Raw genomic sequence first — 18,948 nt, 5'->3', positions numbered from 1 at the left:
CAGGCAGCTGGCGAACCACAAAAATAGGTTGTAAAAAAAATGCTTTTAAAAGTAAAAAAAAAAAAAAAGATTGCGCGCCACAGTTGATCAACCCCCCCCTCCCCCGCCCGCTGTTCTACTTACCCCATGCCTCCTTTTGGCGTGCACTGAGCACACGCACACACAACTTGCATTTGGCTCAGGTTCAGATTTTACACTGCTTCCACCATACATCCAGGATGCTACTCTTTTGAGTCCCTTTTGCTGAAAAAGGTTCAGTCTGCCATTGAATTGCCTGTTTTCATTTTTTTCCTGCCAATTACTTGTGTACTTTTTCTTCCTTAGGAATTAAAACCTCACATTTTCACCGTAGCAGAAGAAAGCTACCGAAATGTCCAGAGCCAGATTCCATTAGTCAATCAGTCCATAATTGTTAGCGGGGAAAGTGGTGCCGGTAAGGTAAGCCGAGATCTCTTTAAAACTGTTTTGGGGAAATTTTGCATGCTCGATTCTGGTTGAATTTACCTACACATTTGGGTGACTTAGCAGATTTTTTTGACCTGGCTTCAGACGGTTGTCACTCTAACCAGAAGTGGGTTTCAGCAGGTTCTGGAGAACCGGTAGCGGAAATTTTGAGTAGTTCGGAGAACCGGCAGTAAAAATTCTGACTGGCGCCACCCCATCTATTCTCTGCCTCCCGAGTCCCAGCTGATTGGAAGGAAATGGGGATTTTGTAGCAACCTTCCTCAGGAGTGGGGTGGGAATGGGATTTTGCAGTATCCTTCCTGCCACGCCCACCAAGCCACGCCACGCCCACAGAACCGATAGTAAATTCAAAGAAAGACTACAACAACAACTACTTAGAAGGAGCTTAGAAACCAGGGCATTGGCAAGAACCAAGGTATGCTTGTGCACATAAACACTCGGTCTATCCTGGCTTTAGTTAATTTTCCAATTCTGGTTCAGTCTACAGGGTTCATATCCAGTTCTGTCCATGAGTTGTGTGTGTATCAAAACAGGCATGACGGCAATTGTGGCACTACTTTCACCCAGGGGTAAAATGCTCCCGGTTTGAACCGGATCGGCCGATCCAGTAGTGATGGTGGCATGTGGGCATGCCCACCCAATGCCCGGTTGCCCACTTCCCCGCTTGCCGCTTCTTTTAAAAAATTCTTTTGAAAGGTAAAAAAAAAAGGCTCTGGATCCCAGCTGAGCTGCCTGATCGTCAGAGCCTTTTACTAAAAGCATTTTTTACAACCTATTTCGCCAATAGGTGTCGTGACCAAGGCCCAAGTAGGTAGTTGGAAACTCAGTCAGTGAAAAAACAAACAAACTTTATTAGAACAGCTGAGAATTAAACTCATTCTCAGCGTAGTCCAAACTAAATCAAAGCAAATTCTTCCCAACACAATTCCTCAGTCTTATCACCAACCTTGGTCTAATTAGGCAAACTGCCAAAGGCCTTTCTTGGCAAAAGTTCAGAAGACGCCGATAAGAAATAAAGGCAGCAAGACAAAGCTATCAACGTTGTTTTCCGGCAAAGAGCCCAAACGCCGTTGCTGGTCTTTTAAGCCTTATGGGAGGAGCCAATCATTTATTGGCCCTACTCCCGAGTCGTCCTCTTTGCTTGGGCTGCTCTTGCCTTCTGGCAGCTCTTCTCATGCGTGCATTAGGAACAGGCTCCTCCTTTTCCTCTGCCTCACTACTGTCAGGCTCTGGAGTCTGCACCTTACTTCCCGATGGCCCTGGCCCCACCTCAACCTCATCGCTGTCCGACTCCGTTGCCAGCTCTGCAGGCAGCTGGCGAACCACAAAAATAGGTTGTAAAAAAAATGCTTTTAAAAGTAAAAAAAAAAAAAAAAGATTGCGCGCCACAGTTGATCAACCCCCCCCTCCCCCGCCCGCTGTTCTACTTACCCCATGCCTCCTTTTGGCGTGCACTGAGCACACGCACATACAACTTGCATTTGGCTCAGGTTCAGATTTTACACTGCTTCCACCATCCATCCAGGATGCTACTCTTTTGAGTCCCTTTTGCTGAAAAAGGTTCAGTCTGCCATTGAATTGCCTGTTTTCATTTTTTTCCTGCCAATTACTTGTGTACTTTTTCTTCCTTAGGAATTAAAACCTCACATTTTCACCGTAGCAGAAGAAAGCTACCGAAATGTCCAGAGCCAGATTCCATTAGTCAATCAGTCCATAATTGTTAGCGGGGAAAGTGGTGCCGGTAAGGTAAGCCGAGATCTCTTTAAAACTGTTTTGGGGAAATTTTGCATGCTCGATTCTGGTTGAATTTACCTACACATTTGGGTGACTTAGCAGATTTTTTTGACCTGGCTTCAGACGGTTGTCACTCTAACCAGAAGTGGGTTTCAGCAGGTTCTGGAGAACCGGTAGCGGAAATTTTGAGTAGTTCGGAGAACCGGCAGTAAAAATTCTGACTGGCCCCACCCCCATCTATTCTCTGCCTCCCGAGTCCCAGCTGATTGGAAGGAAATGGGGATTTTGTAGCAACCTTCCTCAGGAGTGGGGTGGGAATGGGGATTTTGCAGTATCCTTCCCCTGCCACGCCCACCAAGCCACGCCACGCCCACAGAACCGATAGTAAAAAAATTTGAAACTCACCACTGACTCTAACCCGCTTTTCCATGTTAGAAGTTAAGGCGTTGAGTTTCATCCCCTTCCGGTTTTGACTTGGATGGAATCAGTTTGTTCCTGCAGCTGCATAACGGTAGTTATTGAATCTGGATTAAAGAGAGAATCCAGATCTTGTTAAAGGTGGCGTTTGATTCAAAATCTGCTTCTAGACATGGACCTCCCGCTGCCTGATGAAGTTTTACGCCACTGTTGCAGCTTCATCTGATATCCCGGAAGGCAGTATAACGGTGGAGAGGATTGAGCAACGAGTGTTGGATTCCAATCCTGTCATGGAAGCTTTTGGTAAGTACGATCTTTTTAATAAACAAAATGTTCATGCTAGCACAGAGGTCCCCACAAACCTTGGGCCGAGGTCTGTACAGAACTAGGCCGCGTAAGTGGTGCATGCCCGCCGTTCACACAGAACCATCCCTCCTCTCCTCCCGCTGGTTGTTGTGACCCAGGCCCAAGTAGGTAGTAGTAAACTCAGTCCCTATAAAAACAAACTTTATTCGAACAGCTGAGAATTAACTCATTCTCAGCGTCATCCAAACTAAATCAAAGCAAATTCCTCCCAACACAATTCTTCAGTCTTATCACCATTGGTCTAATTAGGCAAAATGCTAAAGGCCTTTCTTGGCAAAAGTTCAGAAGATGCCAATAAGCACTAAATGCAGCAAGACAAAGCTGTCAAGGTTGTTTTCTGGCAAAGAGCTCAAACACCATTGTTGGTCTTTTAAGCCTTATGGGAGGAGCCAATCATCTCTTGGCCCTACTCTTGAGTCGTCCTCTTCTCATGTGTGCATTAGGAACAGGCTCCTCCTGTTCCTCTGCCTCACTACTGTCAGCCTCTGGAGGCTCCAGAGTCCGCACATCACTCCCCGATGGCCCTGGACCCACCTCTGCCTCCGACGCAGAGCCCTCATCCGGGCCTTCCCCATCTGGCCCATGTTTTTCCTCAGCCTCATCACTGTCCGACTCCGTTGCCAGCTCCGCAGGCTGCTGGCGGACCACAACACCGCTCTGCCAAGCCGTCAAGGTTGGGGACCAATGCAAATGGAGCGATCCAATTCAAATAAAAAAAATAAATCTGATCGAGTGTTTCTCAATCGGGGCAACTTTAAAGACGGGTGGCTGCTGGCTGGAGAATTCTGGGAGTTGTAGTCCACCTGTCTTAAACTTGGCAAGGTTGAGAAACATAGATCTCATCTGTTCAAATCGTTCCAGGCCACAAGTGTCCATAGCAAGCTATCAGGCTAATCAGACATGCATTATGATGTCATCGAACAAGCTTTATTATTCTTTTCGTACCTCTGCGCAATATTGCAGTGTAAACAGTAAAGTTTGCACTGCAGTTCGTTTTGCTGAGGCGCCTGTGAAAAACTGGGCTGCAATGCAAACGTTATGTTTATGTTACAACATTGTGCAGAGATACAAAAAGAACAAAGCTTGTGAGTTGAAACCAAAAGCTTACTTCTTAGTTTAAAAATACTCCTCAGGGCAGAGTTCTTGCCTGTAGTTTTTCCAGCTGATTATGAAGTCAGACATACCCATCTAAAATTGTCTAAACGCAGCCATGAATTTAAAACGTGTAATTGCCTTTCCACAATGCCCTAAGCTATATTTTGTAAACAATAACAACAGCAACAACCCACAACTGGTTGATTCACAAAAGGAAGGCACTAAAATATATAAAGGAGTGGTCACATTTGTTAATTAAACTAATTGGGTATACCTGGTTTGGGAGATGGCATTTTTAAAAATTATATTATTCCAGTTCTGAGCCTTGCATTACTTACCTGCCTTGAATAGCAAGAAATGGTACCATCTGTTTTCAGCATTATTAGCTAGATAGACTATAGAAAAAACAGGATTTTAGGTTACACACACACAAAACTAAATCACAGACAAGTTTACACAGCACGTTTTGTCAAATTCCCTTGCCTGTTAACATAATGCTTTTACCTTAATTCATAATTCCTTTAACCTTTGTGATGGACACGTGTATCTTGCATATTGCCAGTTTTTGTTAATTTCACAGGAAATGCACGTACCCTTCGGAATAACAACAGCAGCCGTTTTGGGAAATACATCCAACTTCACTTAAATAGGTATTGTCAAATTCACTCGCATAGTGGCATTTTGTGTTAACTTATTACAATGATCAAGTTTCCGATTTAAGGTTAAAAAGATACATTCTCTTTTGAGTTCAGTTCACCTCCTGCTGATCTTAGTTTTTCTTCCAGAACTTTTACTTTTATTTAAAAATATTTTTTTTTTAAATCAATGGATTTGAGCTCCAATCCAGTCTGAAACTTTGGGAAATATATTTGAAAGTTGCCATACAGGCAGTTTCCGATTTATAACCCAGATTGCAACTGGGTTACTGGCTTTAAGTCATTACAGTCATAAATCAAGGGAGTCATGTGATCAGATCTGATTTTATGACACTTTTTGCAACGGTCATTAAGTGATTCGCTTGTGGTTGTGAAGCAAATCCATGATCATTACATGCACGCTGCAGTCGTAAGTGTGAACTCATTCTTCCAAACGGGTGTCTTTTGCCAGAAACCAGCAAAAAAAAATGCCAGAAACTCACAAAAAGGTCACAAGTTACGGTCACATGATTGGGGCACATTGCATCTGATCATAAAGGCACACTGGTTGCCAAGTGCCCAAAATGTGGTCACATGACTTCCATGGGAGGAGTAGGTAATATGACACTTTGTAATTGCCATAAATGCTTTAGGGCAGGGGTCTCCAACCTTGGCAACTTTAAGCCTGGAGGACTTCAACTCCCAGAATCCCCCAGCCAGCAAAGCTGGCTGGGGAATTCTGGGAGTTGAAGTCCACCAGGCTTAAATTTGCCAAGGTTGGGGACCCCTGCTTTAGGGGCCGTCAAGCACCCATTCCAGGCCTGTAATCATTTCAAACGGTCATTAAGCCACCAGTTGTTAGTCAAGGACCGCCTGTATTCTGAGCAAGGATTTATGCATTGCATCCAGGGATAAGATCAAAACAAACAAGACAACCAATGCAGCATTAAGGTAAAAGGGTGGAGCTTGCATCATTCATTGGCATTTGCCCATGAAATATGTTGAAACTACATCTCCCAGAATCCTCAGCATTTATGGCCATTGATTGGCATTCATGAAGATATAATCCTTGCATTTTATTTATTTATTTATTTATTTATTATTTACATTTCTATACCGCCCTTCTCCGAAGACTCAGGGCGGTTTACAGCCAAGTTAAAAAGACATATACAAAAATTAAAACACAATATTTGAAATTTAAAAATCTGAATCCATAGGCCGAATATTAAAATAACAAGTAATAAAGCCACCCATTAAAAATTACCCTTAGGCCAACCCTGCTCAGTGAAACAAAAAGTCTTGAGCTCGCGCTTAAAGGCCCGGAGGTCGGGAAGAAGAAGGCGTAGCCCCAGAGGCAGTTCGTTCCATAGGGTAGGTGCCCCCACAGAAAAGGCTCTTCCCCTGGGGGCCAGCCGACATTGTTTAGCTGACGGCACCCCGAGGAGACCCTCCCTGTGGGAGCGCACAGGTCGATGGGAGGCTATTGGCGGCAGTAGGCGGTCCCGTAAGTAACCTGGTCCCATGCCATGGAGCGCTTTAAAGGTGATCACCAACACCTTGAATTGCACCCGGAAGACCACCGGCAACCAGTGCAGCTTGCGCAGGAGAGGTGTTATATGGAAGCTCCGAGACGCTCCCTCTATCCCCCGCGCAGCCGCATTCTGTACCAGTTGAAGTCTCCCGGTGCTCTTCAAGGGGAGCCCCATGTAGAGAGCATTGCAGTAATCCAGACAGGAGGTAACGAGGGCATGAGTGACCGTGCATAACGAGTCCCGGTCCAGGAAGGGACGCAGCTGGCGGATCAGGCGAACCTGATAAAAAGCTCCCCTGGCAACGGCCGTCAAGTGTTCTTCCAATGACAGCCATGCACCCAGGGGTAGGGCCTTCTCTGTTGGAGCACCTACTCTCTGGAACGACCTTCCCCCCAGTTTGCGTTTAATATCTGACCTTCGGACCTTCCGCCGGGAATTAAAAACTCATTTATTTGTTCAAGCGGGACTGGACTGATTTTTAAATTTTTAAATTTTAAATTTTTTAATCTTTTGTAATTTTATCTGGGGTATTTTAGGTTGGTCAATCTGACGGTTTTAATTCGGCCACTATTGAATAGGTATTTTAAATTGATATTTTTAACTTTGTATATTTACTGTTTTTTATCCTGGCTGTACACCGCCCTGAGTCCTTCGGGAGAAGGGCGGTATAAAAATTTAAATAAATAAATAAATAATAAATAGGACGCCTAAGCTGCGAACCAACTCCCTATTTTGCTCCCCATTGGGTTTGGGAAAGCCTGTGTGTGAAGAAAGGCCTTTCGGAATAGAACGGGACATGTAATTTTGCTGATTTTCCACTGCTCTTAGAGAGTCTACAAATGTAATTTTAAACTGCCCTTCTACAGATCTCAGCTTTTAACGAGTGCCTCCGTTCAGACTTTTCTCCTGGAGAAAACCAGAGTTGCTTATCAAGCCCCTCAGGAAAGGAATTTCCATATTTTTTACCAGGTTTGTTTTTTTCTATTGTGTTTGTTTAATGTGAATCAGTAACTTCCTTTCTTAAATTTGTATGCACATAAAGATGCTCAAAAACAGTTCTGCTTTGTTGCTGAGGGTCTCATGACGAGTAATTTCCTTTTTTTTTTTTTTAATGGAAGAACCTGTTTGTTTTCATTGTTTGGGGGAAAGTAGTTTGTGTTCATATACACACACACACACACACGTGTGTGTGTGTGTATGTATATGTATATATATATATAATTAAAATCTAATAATATTGTTGATAAGAAAGACTAAAAAGTTTAGTTGTAATTGTAATGCAGGCAGTCCTCAACTTACGACCAGAATGGAGCCCGAAATTTAGGTTGCGAAGTCAGAAATTTATGCGAACTTTGCTCCACTTTACAACTTTTCTTGCCACATTTGTTAAGTGAACCAATGCAGTTGTTAAATTAGTAACACGGGTTGTTAAGTGAATCGGGCTTCCCCATTGACTTTGCTTGGCAGAAGGTCGCAAAAGGGGATCACGTGACCCCGGGACGCTGCAACCGTCATAAATACGAACCAGTTGCCAAGCATACGAATGTAAATCCGTAATAGCTCAGGCTGTTAGAAGCCTGTTATTAGAACACAGCAGCCTGCAATTACTGCAGGTTCTAGTCCCACCAGGCCCAAGGTTGACTCAGCCTTCCATCCTTTATAAGGTAGGTAAAATGAGGACCCAGATTGTTGGGGGGGGCAATAAGTTGACTTTGTAAAAATATACAAATAGAATGAGACTATTGCCTTACACACTGTAAGCCGCCCTGAGTCCTCGGAGAAGGGCGGGATATAAATGTAAATTAATAAATAAATAAATAAATAAATGTAAATTTAAATTTTAAAAAAAAATAATCACATGGCCATGGGGATGTTGTAATGGTCATAAGTGTGAAAAATGATCCCAGGTCACTTTTTTCAGTGCCGTTGTTAACTTAAAACAGTCAGTAAGCGAACCGTTGTAAGTCGAAGACTACCTGTACCTCATAGACGGCAGAATAGAAGAAAAAGAACTGGAAGAAAATCACAAAACAGAGAGACGTGCAAATAGATGCACAACGATTGTGCCAAAAAGGAAGCAAGTGTATTAGGAATAGTCATAGGTGTCTTGGGTGCGATTGCAAAACATCTGGAGAGGCACTTTAGCACCACTGGCAATGACAAAATCCCATCAGTCAACTGCAAAAGGCAGCTTTATACTCAGAACAGCTTATATCCTACGAGGATACCTTTAACACCACCAGACAAAACTCCACTTATTTGTACTATCATTAAGTGTTGTACCTTATGATTCTTGGATAAATGTATCTTTTATGTACCCTGAGAGCATATGCACCAAGACAAATTCCTTGTGTGTCCAATCACACTTGGCCAATAAAAAATTATATTCTATTGTTGTGCCTCGCCCGCCCTCCTCTCCTCACCGGGCCCCTCCCATCTCCTGCTATCTGAGCCAGAGACTGATAGTGAAGAAGAATGGCCTGGCATGCCTCCAGCCCCCAGCCCTGCCACCATGCCCGGACAGAATGAGCAAACCTCCCTCCTACAGCGTGTGAGCAAGAAGCCAGCCACGTGCTAGAAGTGCCGGCAGCAGAGCAGGAGGACGGAAAGACACAGTGGACGGATCCCCACTTCCGGAGAATGGAGAGGCGACGTCAGCAAAAGGAAGGGAAGGGCAGGCCTGGATAAGTGCTGAGTCATGGAGCCACACCCCATGGCCTATATAAAGGATCTGCTTTTTGGCATTCCTTGAGTCAAGCAAAGTCTTATCTGGTTGCTGAAGTCACACCTTGTATTCCTGCCTGCCCTGAGAACTCTGACAGGAATTTGGCAAAGCTGCAGAGGCTTCGTGGCCACGCTTGATACAGACTTCCCAGACCCGGCCGTCAGAGGAGGAGTGGGACACAACATCTATTCTATTCTTCTTTCCATAATTTCCTAATTTATCCTGTAATTCCGGGATTTCTTTGTAGTCTCCCATCCAAGTACTAACCAGATCCATTCCTCCTCAGCTGTTAAGTTTAGCTACTACTATAGGCCTATGAAACGTATGTCTAATAGTTAAACCATAGTTGCTTTTAAATCCTGTTGCCATCATTGCGTTAAGCACATTTAATAACCAACTTTCTGAATTCTCTCAGTATAGTATCCCTGATTAGTATTAACTTAAGATGCGGAGAGCGTCATGTTGTACAGCTTGTTTGGTTTATTTCCAGCGGATGCCATCACTTAGCTGGTATTGGCTGACCAAAAAAAAAAAAAAGAAGAAGAAGGTTCAGATCTGGTTAGACTTTGGACAGGAGGCCACCAGGAGATCCCAGAAGTGTAAGCTAGAAGTTGCCATGTGCCCAAATTCAATTTAAGCAAGACTACCACCGCTGTAAAAATTCAGTAAATGGGTTAATTCAGTAAACACATTCAGCGGGTTCTGTATGAGGACGACAGTCGGTACCTAAGGACACCAGTGTAGGTTCTGTTGTGACCCAGACTCGAGCAGGTAGCAACAAACGCAGTCCTTTAATGAAAATAAACTTTATTCAAGCAGCTGGGAACTGACCCATTCCCAGCACCGTGAAACCCAAAAGAAAGCAAATGCTTCTCACACAAAACAGTCTGTCCTTATCTCCAACCTGGTCCAATTTAGATAATTGCCAAAGTCCTTTGCAGATAAGCATCTCGAGCAGAGAATGGAGAGCTGCCAAGGTCTTCTTGGAGAGACATCCAGAGCAGAGAATGGGACGAGCGCAGCTCCAACGTTGCTTTCCGGCAAACTGAGACACTGATGCCGGGCTCCTTTTAAACCTTATGGAAGGGGCCAATTATCTCTTGGCCCTTCCCCCGAGGTGACCTCTCTGCTTGAGTTGCTCCTGCCTCTTGGCAACTCTTCTCATTCGGGCATTAGGGACAAGTTCTCCCAGTTCCTCCTCCTCCTCCTTGCTACTCTCAGCCTCTGGAGGCTCTGGAGTCCGCACCTCACTCTCACTTCTCTCAGGCCCTGGAGGCTCTGGGGTCCACAGCCCATTTCTCGATGGCCCTGGCCTCGCCACCGCCTCATCACTGTCCGATTCCGCCACCAGCACCGTAGGCTGCAGAAGGACCACAACAGGTTTGAGGGAAATTGCCAAGCTCTTTCCTTACTTTCCAGATTGCAAAGGGAGCCACGGAGGACGAGCGGCGAGAATGGAATCTTCCGGAGAGTGCGCGTTTCTCTTGGCTTCCAAATTCCAAAGAGACTCTAGAAGGTAGCATTTGAAAACCCAGATCTTGTAAAGACCCTTCGGCTTTTTGTTTTATTTTTTTTTATAAATAATTTTTATTGTAGTTTTTCTTTTCCATAACTCTAATACATAGTCAAACAGACAGTATTATTTTTATGTGCTTTGGATTAACAGTTCAAGTAAAATCTACATTATACACATATATGTATAATGCGCTATATATGCGCTCCCATAGGGAGGGTCTCCTCAGGGTGCTGTCGGTCAGACAATATCGACTGGCGACCCCCAGGGGGAGGGCCTTCTCTGTGGGGGCTCCTGCCCTCTGGAACGAGCTGCCTCCAGGGATACGTCAACTCCCTGTCCTCTGGACCTTCCGATGCGAGCTAAAGACATTTTTGTTTCATCGCGCAGGGCTGGCTTAATATAGTTTTAATGGGGTTTTTTTATTAGAGTTTTTAGTTTCTTAGCCAAATTGAATTAGTTTTTAAAAATGTTTTTAATTTTTGTGATTCCTTGTTTTACTAACCCTAACCCTAACCCCCCGCTCATGCATGCATGGCCCCCCACACGCACCCCGTGCAAGCACAGCAGAGACCTAAAGACCAGCTGGCCGGCGGGATGCGCACACACATGTGCAACGGAGCTGAACTGGGGCAATGGCTCCTGTGCCATCAGAGAAGGCGCTATGTGCCACCTCTGGCACGTGTGCCATAGGTTTGCCATCACGGACCTATACCATTTTTCCCAAACTGCATTATATTCCGAGTCGTCTTTTTCTTTTAATTCTAAGGTTAGTTTATTCATTTCAGCACATTCAAATATTTTCTGGATAATTACTTACCTCTGGTGGTAAGTTATGTTCCTTCCAATATTGCGAGAACACAATTCTTGCTGCTGTTAGTATATGTAGGATCATCAGAAACTTATTTTTTTATCGAATTTAATTTTTAATATTCCCAGGAGAAATGTTTCTGGATTTAACTCAGTTTGGCAATTTATTAAATCTTGTAGCCAAACCTGTATTTTGGTCCAATACTTTATCACTTCGGGGCATAAACACCAGGCATGAAAGAAGGTAACTTAGTGCTGGTTGCATTTCCAGCACTTGGGGCTTAGGTTTGGGTACATTTTAGCTAGCTTTGCTCTGGCCAGCAAGGAAGACACTGACTATAAACCTAAATAAATACCATTTAATGTCATTAATATAATATTCTTAAGACAAATTGCTGTTACAGAATCAAAGCATATAAAAATGACACTACTAGTATTAGTCAACCTGGTCCCTACCTCCCACTAGGCAGCAAAGTTGGAGACCCCTGTATTAGAGCCACCTGATCTTCAGAGGCACCCTGGTCCCTTGGAAGCTAAAGGAGGACTCATTTTCATGCTTGCAGTTGTATTGTCAATTTCTGTGAGACAATGTTGTTGAAGTAACTCACTCACTCATTCATTCATTCATTCATTCCTTGTGTGTCCAATCACACTTACCCAATGAAAATTATATTCTATTTTATTCTATTCTATTCCTTCATTCATTCATTTTATTTTGTCAAATACATATTAAATAATTATATAAATATAAGCATGAATTGAATACATAAAAGGAATACAACTAAAGGGAACATTAGGACAGGGACGGTAGGCACGCTGGTGCTCTTATGCACGCCCCTTACAGACCTCTTAGGAATGGGGTGAGGTCAATACTAGATAGTCTTTGGTTAAGGCTTTGGGGATTTTGGGAAGAGACCAGAGTCAGGTAGCACATTCCAGGCATTAACAACTCTGTTACTGAAGTCACATTTTCTGCAATCTAGATTGGAGAGGTTCACATTTAAGTTTGAATCTATTGTGTTCTCGTGTATTGTTGTGGTTGAAGCTGAAGTAGTCATTGATAGGAAGTACATTGTAGCAGATAATTTTATGAGCTATGCTCAGGTCATACCAAAGGCGGCGTAGTTCTAAATTTTCTAAAGCTGGGAATCCTCCTTCCCCCTTTTGCACTTTTATTGTTTTTCGTTCAAATAAATATTCATGTTATTTTACTTGGCTCTATCTTTATTTTTTACATTGACCAGTAGCTGCCTCATTTCCCACCCTCGGCTTATACTCGAGTCAATAGTTTTTCCCAGTTTTTGTGGTAAAATTAGGTGCCTCGGCTTATATTCGGATCGGCTTATACTCGAGTATATACGGTAGTATTAACTTAAGATGCGGAGAGTGTCATGTTGTACAGCTTGTTTGGTTTATTTCCAGCGGATGCCATCACTTAGCTGGTATTGGCTGACCAAAAAAAAAAAAGAAGAAGAAGAAGAAGGTTCAGATCTGGTTAGACTTTGGACAGGAGGCCACCAGGAGATCCCAGAAGTGTAAGCTAGAAGTTGCCATGTGCCCAAATTCAATTTAAGCAAGACTACCACCGCTGTAAAAATTCAGTAAATGGGTTAATTCAGTAAACACATTCAGCGGGTTCTGTATGAGGACGACAGTCGGTACCTAAGGACACCAGTGTAGGTTCTGTTGTGACCCAGACTCGAGCAGGTAGCAACAAACACAGTCCTTAATGAAAATAAACTTTATTCAAGCAGCTGGGAATTGACCCGTTCCCAGCGTCGTGAAACTCAAAAGAAAGCAAAGGCTTCTCACACAAAACAGTCTGTCATTATTTCCAACCTGGTCCAATTTAGATAATTGCCAAAGTCCTTTGCAGATAAGCATCTCGAGCAGAGAATGGAGAGCTGCCAAGGTCTTCTTGGAGAAACATCCAGAGCAGAGAATGGGACGAGCGCAGCTCCAACGTTGCTTTCCGGCAAACTGAGACACTGATGCCGGGCTCCTTTTAAACCTTATGGAAGGGGCCAATTATCCCTTGGCCCTTCCCCCGAGGTGACCTCTCTGCTTGAGTTGCTCCTGCCTCTTGGCAACTCTTCTCATTCGGGCATTAGGGACAAGTTCTCCCAGTTCCTCCTCCTCCTCCTTGCTACTCTCAGCCTCTGGAGGCTCTGGAGTCCGCACCTCACTCTCACTTCTCTCAGGCCCTGGAGGCTCTGGGGTCCACACCCCATTTCTCGATGGCCCTGGCCTCGCATCCGCCTCATCACTGTCCGATTCCGCCACCAGCAACGTAGGCTGCTGACGGACCACAACAGGTTCGAGGGAAATTGCCAAGCTCTTTCCTTACTTTCCAGATTGCAAAGGGAGCCACGGAGGACGAGCGGCGAGAATGGAATCTTCCGGAGAGTGCGCGTTTCTCTTGGCTTCCAAATTCCAAAGAGACTCTAGAAGGTAGCATTTGAAAACCCAGATCTTGTAAAGACCCTTCGGCTTTTTGTTTTATTTTTTTTTATAAATAATTTTTATTGTAGTTTTTCTTTTCCATAACTCTAATACATAGTCAAACAGACAGTATTATTTTTATGTGCTTTGGATTAACAGTTCAAGTAAAATCTACATTATACACATATATGTATAATGCGCTATATATGCGCTCCCATAGGGAGGGTCTCCTCAGGGTGCTGTCGGTCAGACAATATCGACTGGCGACCCCCAGGGGGAGGGCCTTCTCTGTGGGGGCTCCTGCCCTCTGGAACGAGCTGCCTCAGGATACGCCAACTCCTGTCCTCTGGACCTTCGATGCGAGCTGAAGACACTTTTGTTTCATCGTGCAGAACTGGCTTAATATAGTTTTAATGGGGTGTTTTTATTAGAGTTTTTAGTTTTTTAGCCAAATTGAATTAATTCTTAAAAATGTTTTTAATTTTTGTGATTTCTTGTTTTACTAACCTAACCCTAACCCCGCTCATGCATGCATGGCCCCCACACGCACCCGTGCAAGCACAGCAGAGACCTAAAGACCAGCTGGCGGCGGGATGCGCACACACATGTGCAACGGAGCTGAACTGGGGCAATGGCTCCTGTGCCATCAGAGAAGGCGCTATGTGCCACCTCTGGCACGTGCCATAGGTTTGCCATCACGGACCTATACCATTTTTCCCAAACTGCATTATATTCCGAGTCGTCTTTTCTTTTTAATTCTAAGGTTAGTTTATTCATTTCAGCACATTCAAATATTTTCTGGATAATTACTTACCTCTGGTGGTAAGTTATGTTCCTTCCAATATTAGAACACAATTCTTGCTGCTGTTAGTATATGTAGGATCATCAGAAACTTATTTTTTTATCAATTTAATTTTAATATTCCCAGGAGAAATGTTTCTGGATTTAACTCAGTTTGGCAATTTATTAAATCTTGTAGCCAAACCTGTATTTTGGTCCAATACTTTATCACGGGCATAAACACCAGGCATGAAAGAAGGTAACTTAGTGCTGGTTGCATTTCCAGCACTTGGGGCTTAGGTTTGGGTACATTTTAGCTAGCTTTGCTCTGGCCAGCAAGGAAGACACTGACTATAAACCTAAATAAATACCATTTAATGTCATTAATATAATATTCTTAAGACAAATTGCTGTTACAGAATCAAAGCATATAAAAATGACACTACTAGTATTAGTCAACCTGGTCCCTACCTCCCACTAGGCAGCAGTTGGAGACCCTGTATTAGAGCCACCTGATCTTCAGGAGAGAAGAGGGAACCTCCATCTAACGGATGTCTCTTTGCCTTGCAGAAGACTGCTTTGATGTCACTCGGGAGGCTATGACCCATTTGGGTATTGACAGTTTCACCCAGAATAATGTTTTTAAGGTCAGTTAAACCTTGGCTCAATAGCAGTTGGATTGATTGATTATTGATTGATTGAGAGGATTTGTCAGGCCACCTAATCAGCACATCTTGATCAGGGGCGATATTCAATATTTTTTACTACCAGTTCTGTGGGCGTGGCTCGGTGACCGTGGCAGGGGAAGGATACTGCAAAATCCCCATTCCCTCTCCACTCCTGGGGCAAGGACATTGCAAAATCCCCATTCCCTCCCCACTCCTAGGGGAAGGACATTGCAAAATCCTCATTCCCTCCCCACTCCTGGGGGAAGGACATTGCAAAATCCCCATTCCCTCCCCACTCCTAGGGGAAGGACATTGCAAAATCCCCATTCCCTCCCCACTCCTGGGGCAAGGACATTGCAGAATCTCCATTCCCTCCCCATTCCCTCCCCACTCCTGGGGCAAGGATATTGCAGAATCTCCATTCCCTCCCCACTCCTGGGGCAAGGACATTACAAAATCCCCATTCCTCCCATTCCTGGGGAAGGACATTGCAAAATCATTCCTCCCATTCCTGGGGAAGGACATTACAAAATCCCCATTCCTCCCACTCCTCGGGAAGGACATTACAAAATCCCATTCCCACCCCACTCCTGGGGGAAGGATATTGCAAAACCTCCATTCCCACCCCACTCTGGGGCCAGCCAGAGGTGGTAGTTGCCGGTTCTCCAAACTACTCAAAATTTATGCCACTGATTCTCCAAAACCTGTCAGAACTTGCTGGATTTCACCCCTGGTATTGATCTCTGAGAGTGATTTAGCATATCCTGAATTTCAACAGCTTGGCTTCATGCCATTTTTGTCTGTGTTTTTTGGGTTTCTTTTCAAATCTTCCGCTGGTCAGTTTCCAGTAAACTCAATTTCTGAGTATGGATCCTTGTTCATCCGAAAACATCACCCATGCAGAATACAGAGAAACCAACCAGTTCGCCATCTCTGTTTGTTACAGATACTAGCTGGTCTTCTCCATTTGGGCAATATTCAATTCTGCGAGTCAGAAGATGAGGCACAGCTTTGTGAGCTGGAAGACCTGGCCAAAGGTGAGCTGCCAATCCTCCAATCTCAAAACAATCTAGTTTCAGCTTTGCTAAATTGTGGTTTAAAACAGGGGTCTCCAAACCTTGGCACTTTAAGCCTGGTGGATTCAATTTCCAGAATACCCGCTGGCTGGGGTATTCTGGGAGTTGAAGTCCACCAGGCTTAAAGTTGCCAAGGTTGGAGACCCCTGGTTTAAATTATGGCTGAAGATGGTGTTAAAACCAGCCTTTTGGATCTTATTCAGCAAAATACAGGTAGTCCTTTTTTTTTTTAAATTTGCATTTATATCCGCCTTCTCCGAAGACTCAGGGTGGCTTACACTATGTTAGCAATGGTCTTCATCCATTTGTATATTATATACAAAGTCAACTTTTATTGCCCCCAACAATCTGGGTCCTCATTTTACCTACCTTATAAAGGATGGAAGGCTGAGTCAACCCTGGGCCTGGTGGGACTTGAACCTGCAATAATTGCAAGCAGCTGCTGTTAATAACAGACTGTCTTAGCAGTCTGCGCCACTCAAGGACCCTTGACTCACAACAGGTTTTTTTTTAATTTATTTATTTTTGTCACAACAGTATACACAAACATCGTCATATATAAAAACAACACATCATGAAAGAAAAATATATATATATAAGTATGCAACAGCTATGTTAATTTGATATAATGAAGGGAACAATAGGACAGGAACGGTAGGCACTTTTGTGCTCTTGTGCACGCCCCTTATAGTCCTCTTAGGAATGGGGTGAGGTCAATAGTAGACCGTTTTTGGTTAAAGATTTTGGGATTTTGAGTAGAGACTATGGAGTCAGGTAATGAGTTCCAAGCATTAACAACTCTGTTACAGAAGTCATGTTTTCTGCAATCAAGTTTGAAGCGGTTGACATTAAGTTTAAATCTATTGTTTGCTCTTGTATTATTGCGATTGAAGCTGAAGTAGTCTTTTACAGGAAGGATTACTTCATTTATGAAGTAATGAATGAACTAAATGAAGTTCATTTAGTGACCGTTCAAAGTTAACAACGGCACTGAAAAAAAGTGACTTACAACCATTTTTCACACTTATGACCATTGCAGCATCCCAGAACCCTATGGTCATGTGATTTACCTTCGGATGTTTGACAGCTGACTCAGATTTATGACCGTTGCAGCATCCCGGAGTCCTTCTGACAAGCAAAGTCAATGGGGAAACCAGCTTCACTTAACAACTGCGTTACTAACTTAAGAACTGCAGTGTTCTTAAGTTAGTAACTTCATTTAATAAATGTGGTGAGAAAAGTCATTAAATGGAGCAAACTCACTTAACAAATTTCTCACTTTACAACATAAATTTTGGGCTCAGTAGTGTGTCAGCTGTGGAAGCCATATTAGGCCGGAAGTTCTGTGCTGCCACTTTCTCATGTGTGGGGAAAGTAGCGGGGGGGGGTTAGTAGAGGGGGTGTCTTTAGACAGAATAGCATTCTTCCTGTCGGTCAACGTCAGGCTGATCCTGCATCTGGAGGAGGAGCGGTCGGAGGGCTGACTCGTGATGCGATTGAGCATGTGATCGACTGAGGAGTCGGGATAGTTTTGGGGGTTTTGACTTACTGAGGGAAAACCTGGACCTCTCAGATTCGGGTTTTCCCAGATGTGCCAGTTTACCTATCCTAGTAAATGGAACTTTGGAAAATGCTTGCTGGAGAGTTTTTACTTGGAGTTGGCAGTTATTCTGGAATGTTGACATAGTGGTCATAAGTTGAGGACTAACTGTATAATGTAGGAACCCAGTCGGTTATCCAACAGATCTTTGTATCTGCATAAATTGTGTGTGTGTGTGTGTGTGTGTGTGTGTGTAATTGCTGACTTAGAAAATTTCAGGATGATAGTTGTTTTCCCAATTCATATTTCTGAACTGCCCATAGATAGAATAGAATAGAATAGAATTTTTTATTGGCCAGATGTGATTGGACACACAAGGAATTTGTCTTGGTGCATATGTTCTCAGTGTACATAAAAGAAAAGATACGTTCAAAATAGAATAGAATAGAATAGAATAGAATAGAATAGAATAGAATAGAATAGAATAGAATAGAATAGAATAGAATAGAATTTTTTATTGGCCAGGTGTGATTGGACACACAAGGAATTTGTCTTGGTGCATATGCTCTCAGTGTACATAAAAGAAAAGATACGTTCATCAAGGTACAACATTTACAACACAAATGATGGTCTTAGGGTACAATTTAACACTTAATGAAGCAACACTTAATGGTAATCATAGGGTACAATAAGCAATCAGGAACAATCAATATCAATATAAATCATAAGGATTACCAGCAAGAAAGTTACAGTCATAAGTGGAAAGAGATCAATATATTATCTCCTAAGCTTTATACTGTAGAGCAGAAATTTAGCCAGGCTATTTTAAGAATATAGTGGCTGACCTTTTTTTGTTTTTTTTAATGATTCTTTTAAAACAAGGCTTTGCAGAGACTGCTTCCCGGCTTTTAAGTGTGCCTGGGGAGCAGTTGTTGGACACACTCAGGATCCGGACGATAACCGCTGGGAGACAACGGCAGGTGTTCCGGAAGCCTTGTCTCAAGGCAGAGTGTGAAACAAGGAGGGACTGTCTGGCCAAGGTGATTTATGCCAGGTAAGTCCTTGTACCAGCATGGAATTATGGGAACTGAAGTCCATACATTTTCAAGTTGCCAAGGTTGAAAAAACATTCCCTCGGATACTTCATAAA

At 43.4% G+C, this 18,948-nt stretch overlaps 1 protein-coding gene across 1 annotated transcript in view; it reads left to right on the top strand.

Moving 5' to 3' along the window:
* The window catches only part of MYO19 (myosin XIX), a 75,044-nt gene that overhangs the window by 11,661 nt on the left and 44,435 nt on the right, over nt 1–18,948 (top strand). The window contains exons 4-11 of the mRNA XM_058164162.1: nt 325–438; nt 2,787–2,919; nt 4,658–4,727; nt 7,111–7,213; nt 10,389–10,485; nt 15,085–15,161; nt 16,129–16,219; nt 18,681–18,852. Coding sequence (XP_058020145.1) covers nt 325–438; nt 2,787–2,919; nt 4,658–4,727; nt 7,111–7,213; nt 10,389–10,485; nt 15,085–15,161; nt 16,129–16,219; nt 18,681–18,852 — 857 coding nt within the window. The remainder of the gene's footprint in view (nt 1–324; nt 439–2,786; nt 2,920–4,657; nt 4,728–7,110; nt 7,214–10,388; nt 10,486–15,084; nt 15,162–16,128; nt 16,220–18,680; nt 18,853–18,948) is intronic.

This window comes from Ahaetulla prasina, chromosome 1 (assembly GCF_028640845.1).
Source record: "Ahaetulla prasina isolate Xishuangbanna chromosome 1, ASM2864084v1, whole genome shotgun sequence".
Taxonomy (NCBI): domain Eukaryota; kingdom Metazoa; phylum Chordata; class Lepidosauria; order Squamata; family Colubridae; genus Ahaetulla; species Ahaetulla prasina.
Note: the sequence above shows the minus strand (reverse complement) of the source record. Positions and strands in the feature narration are given on the sequence as shown.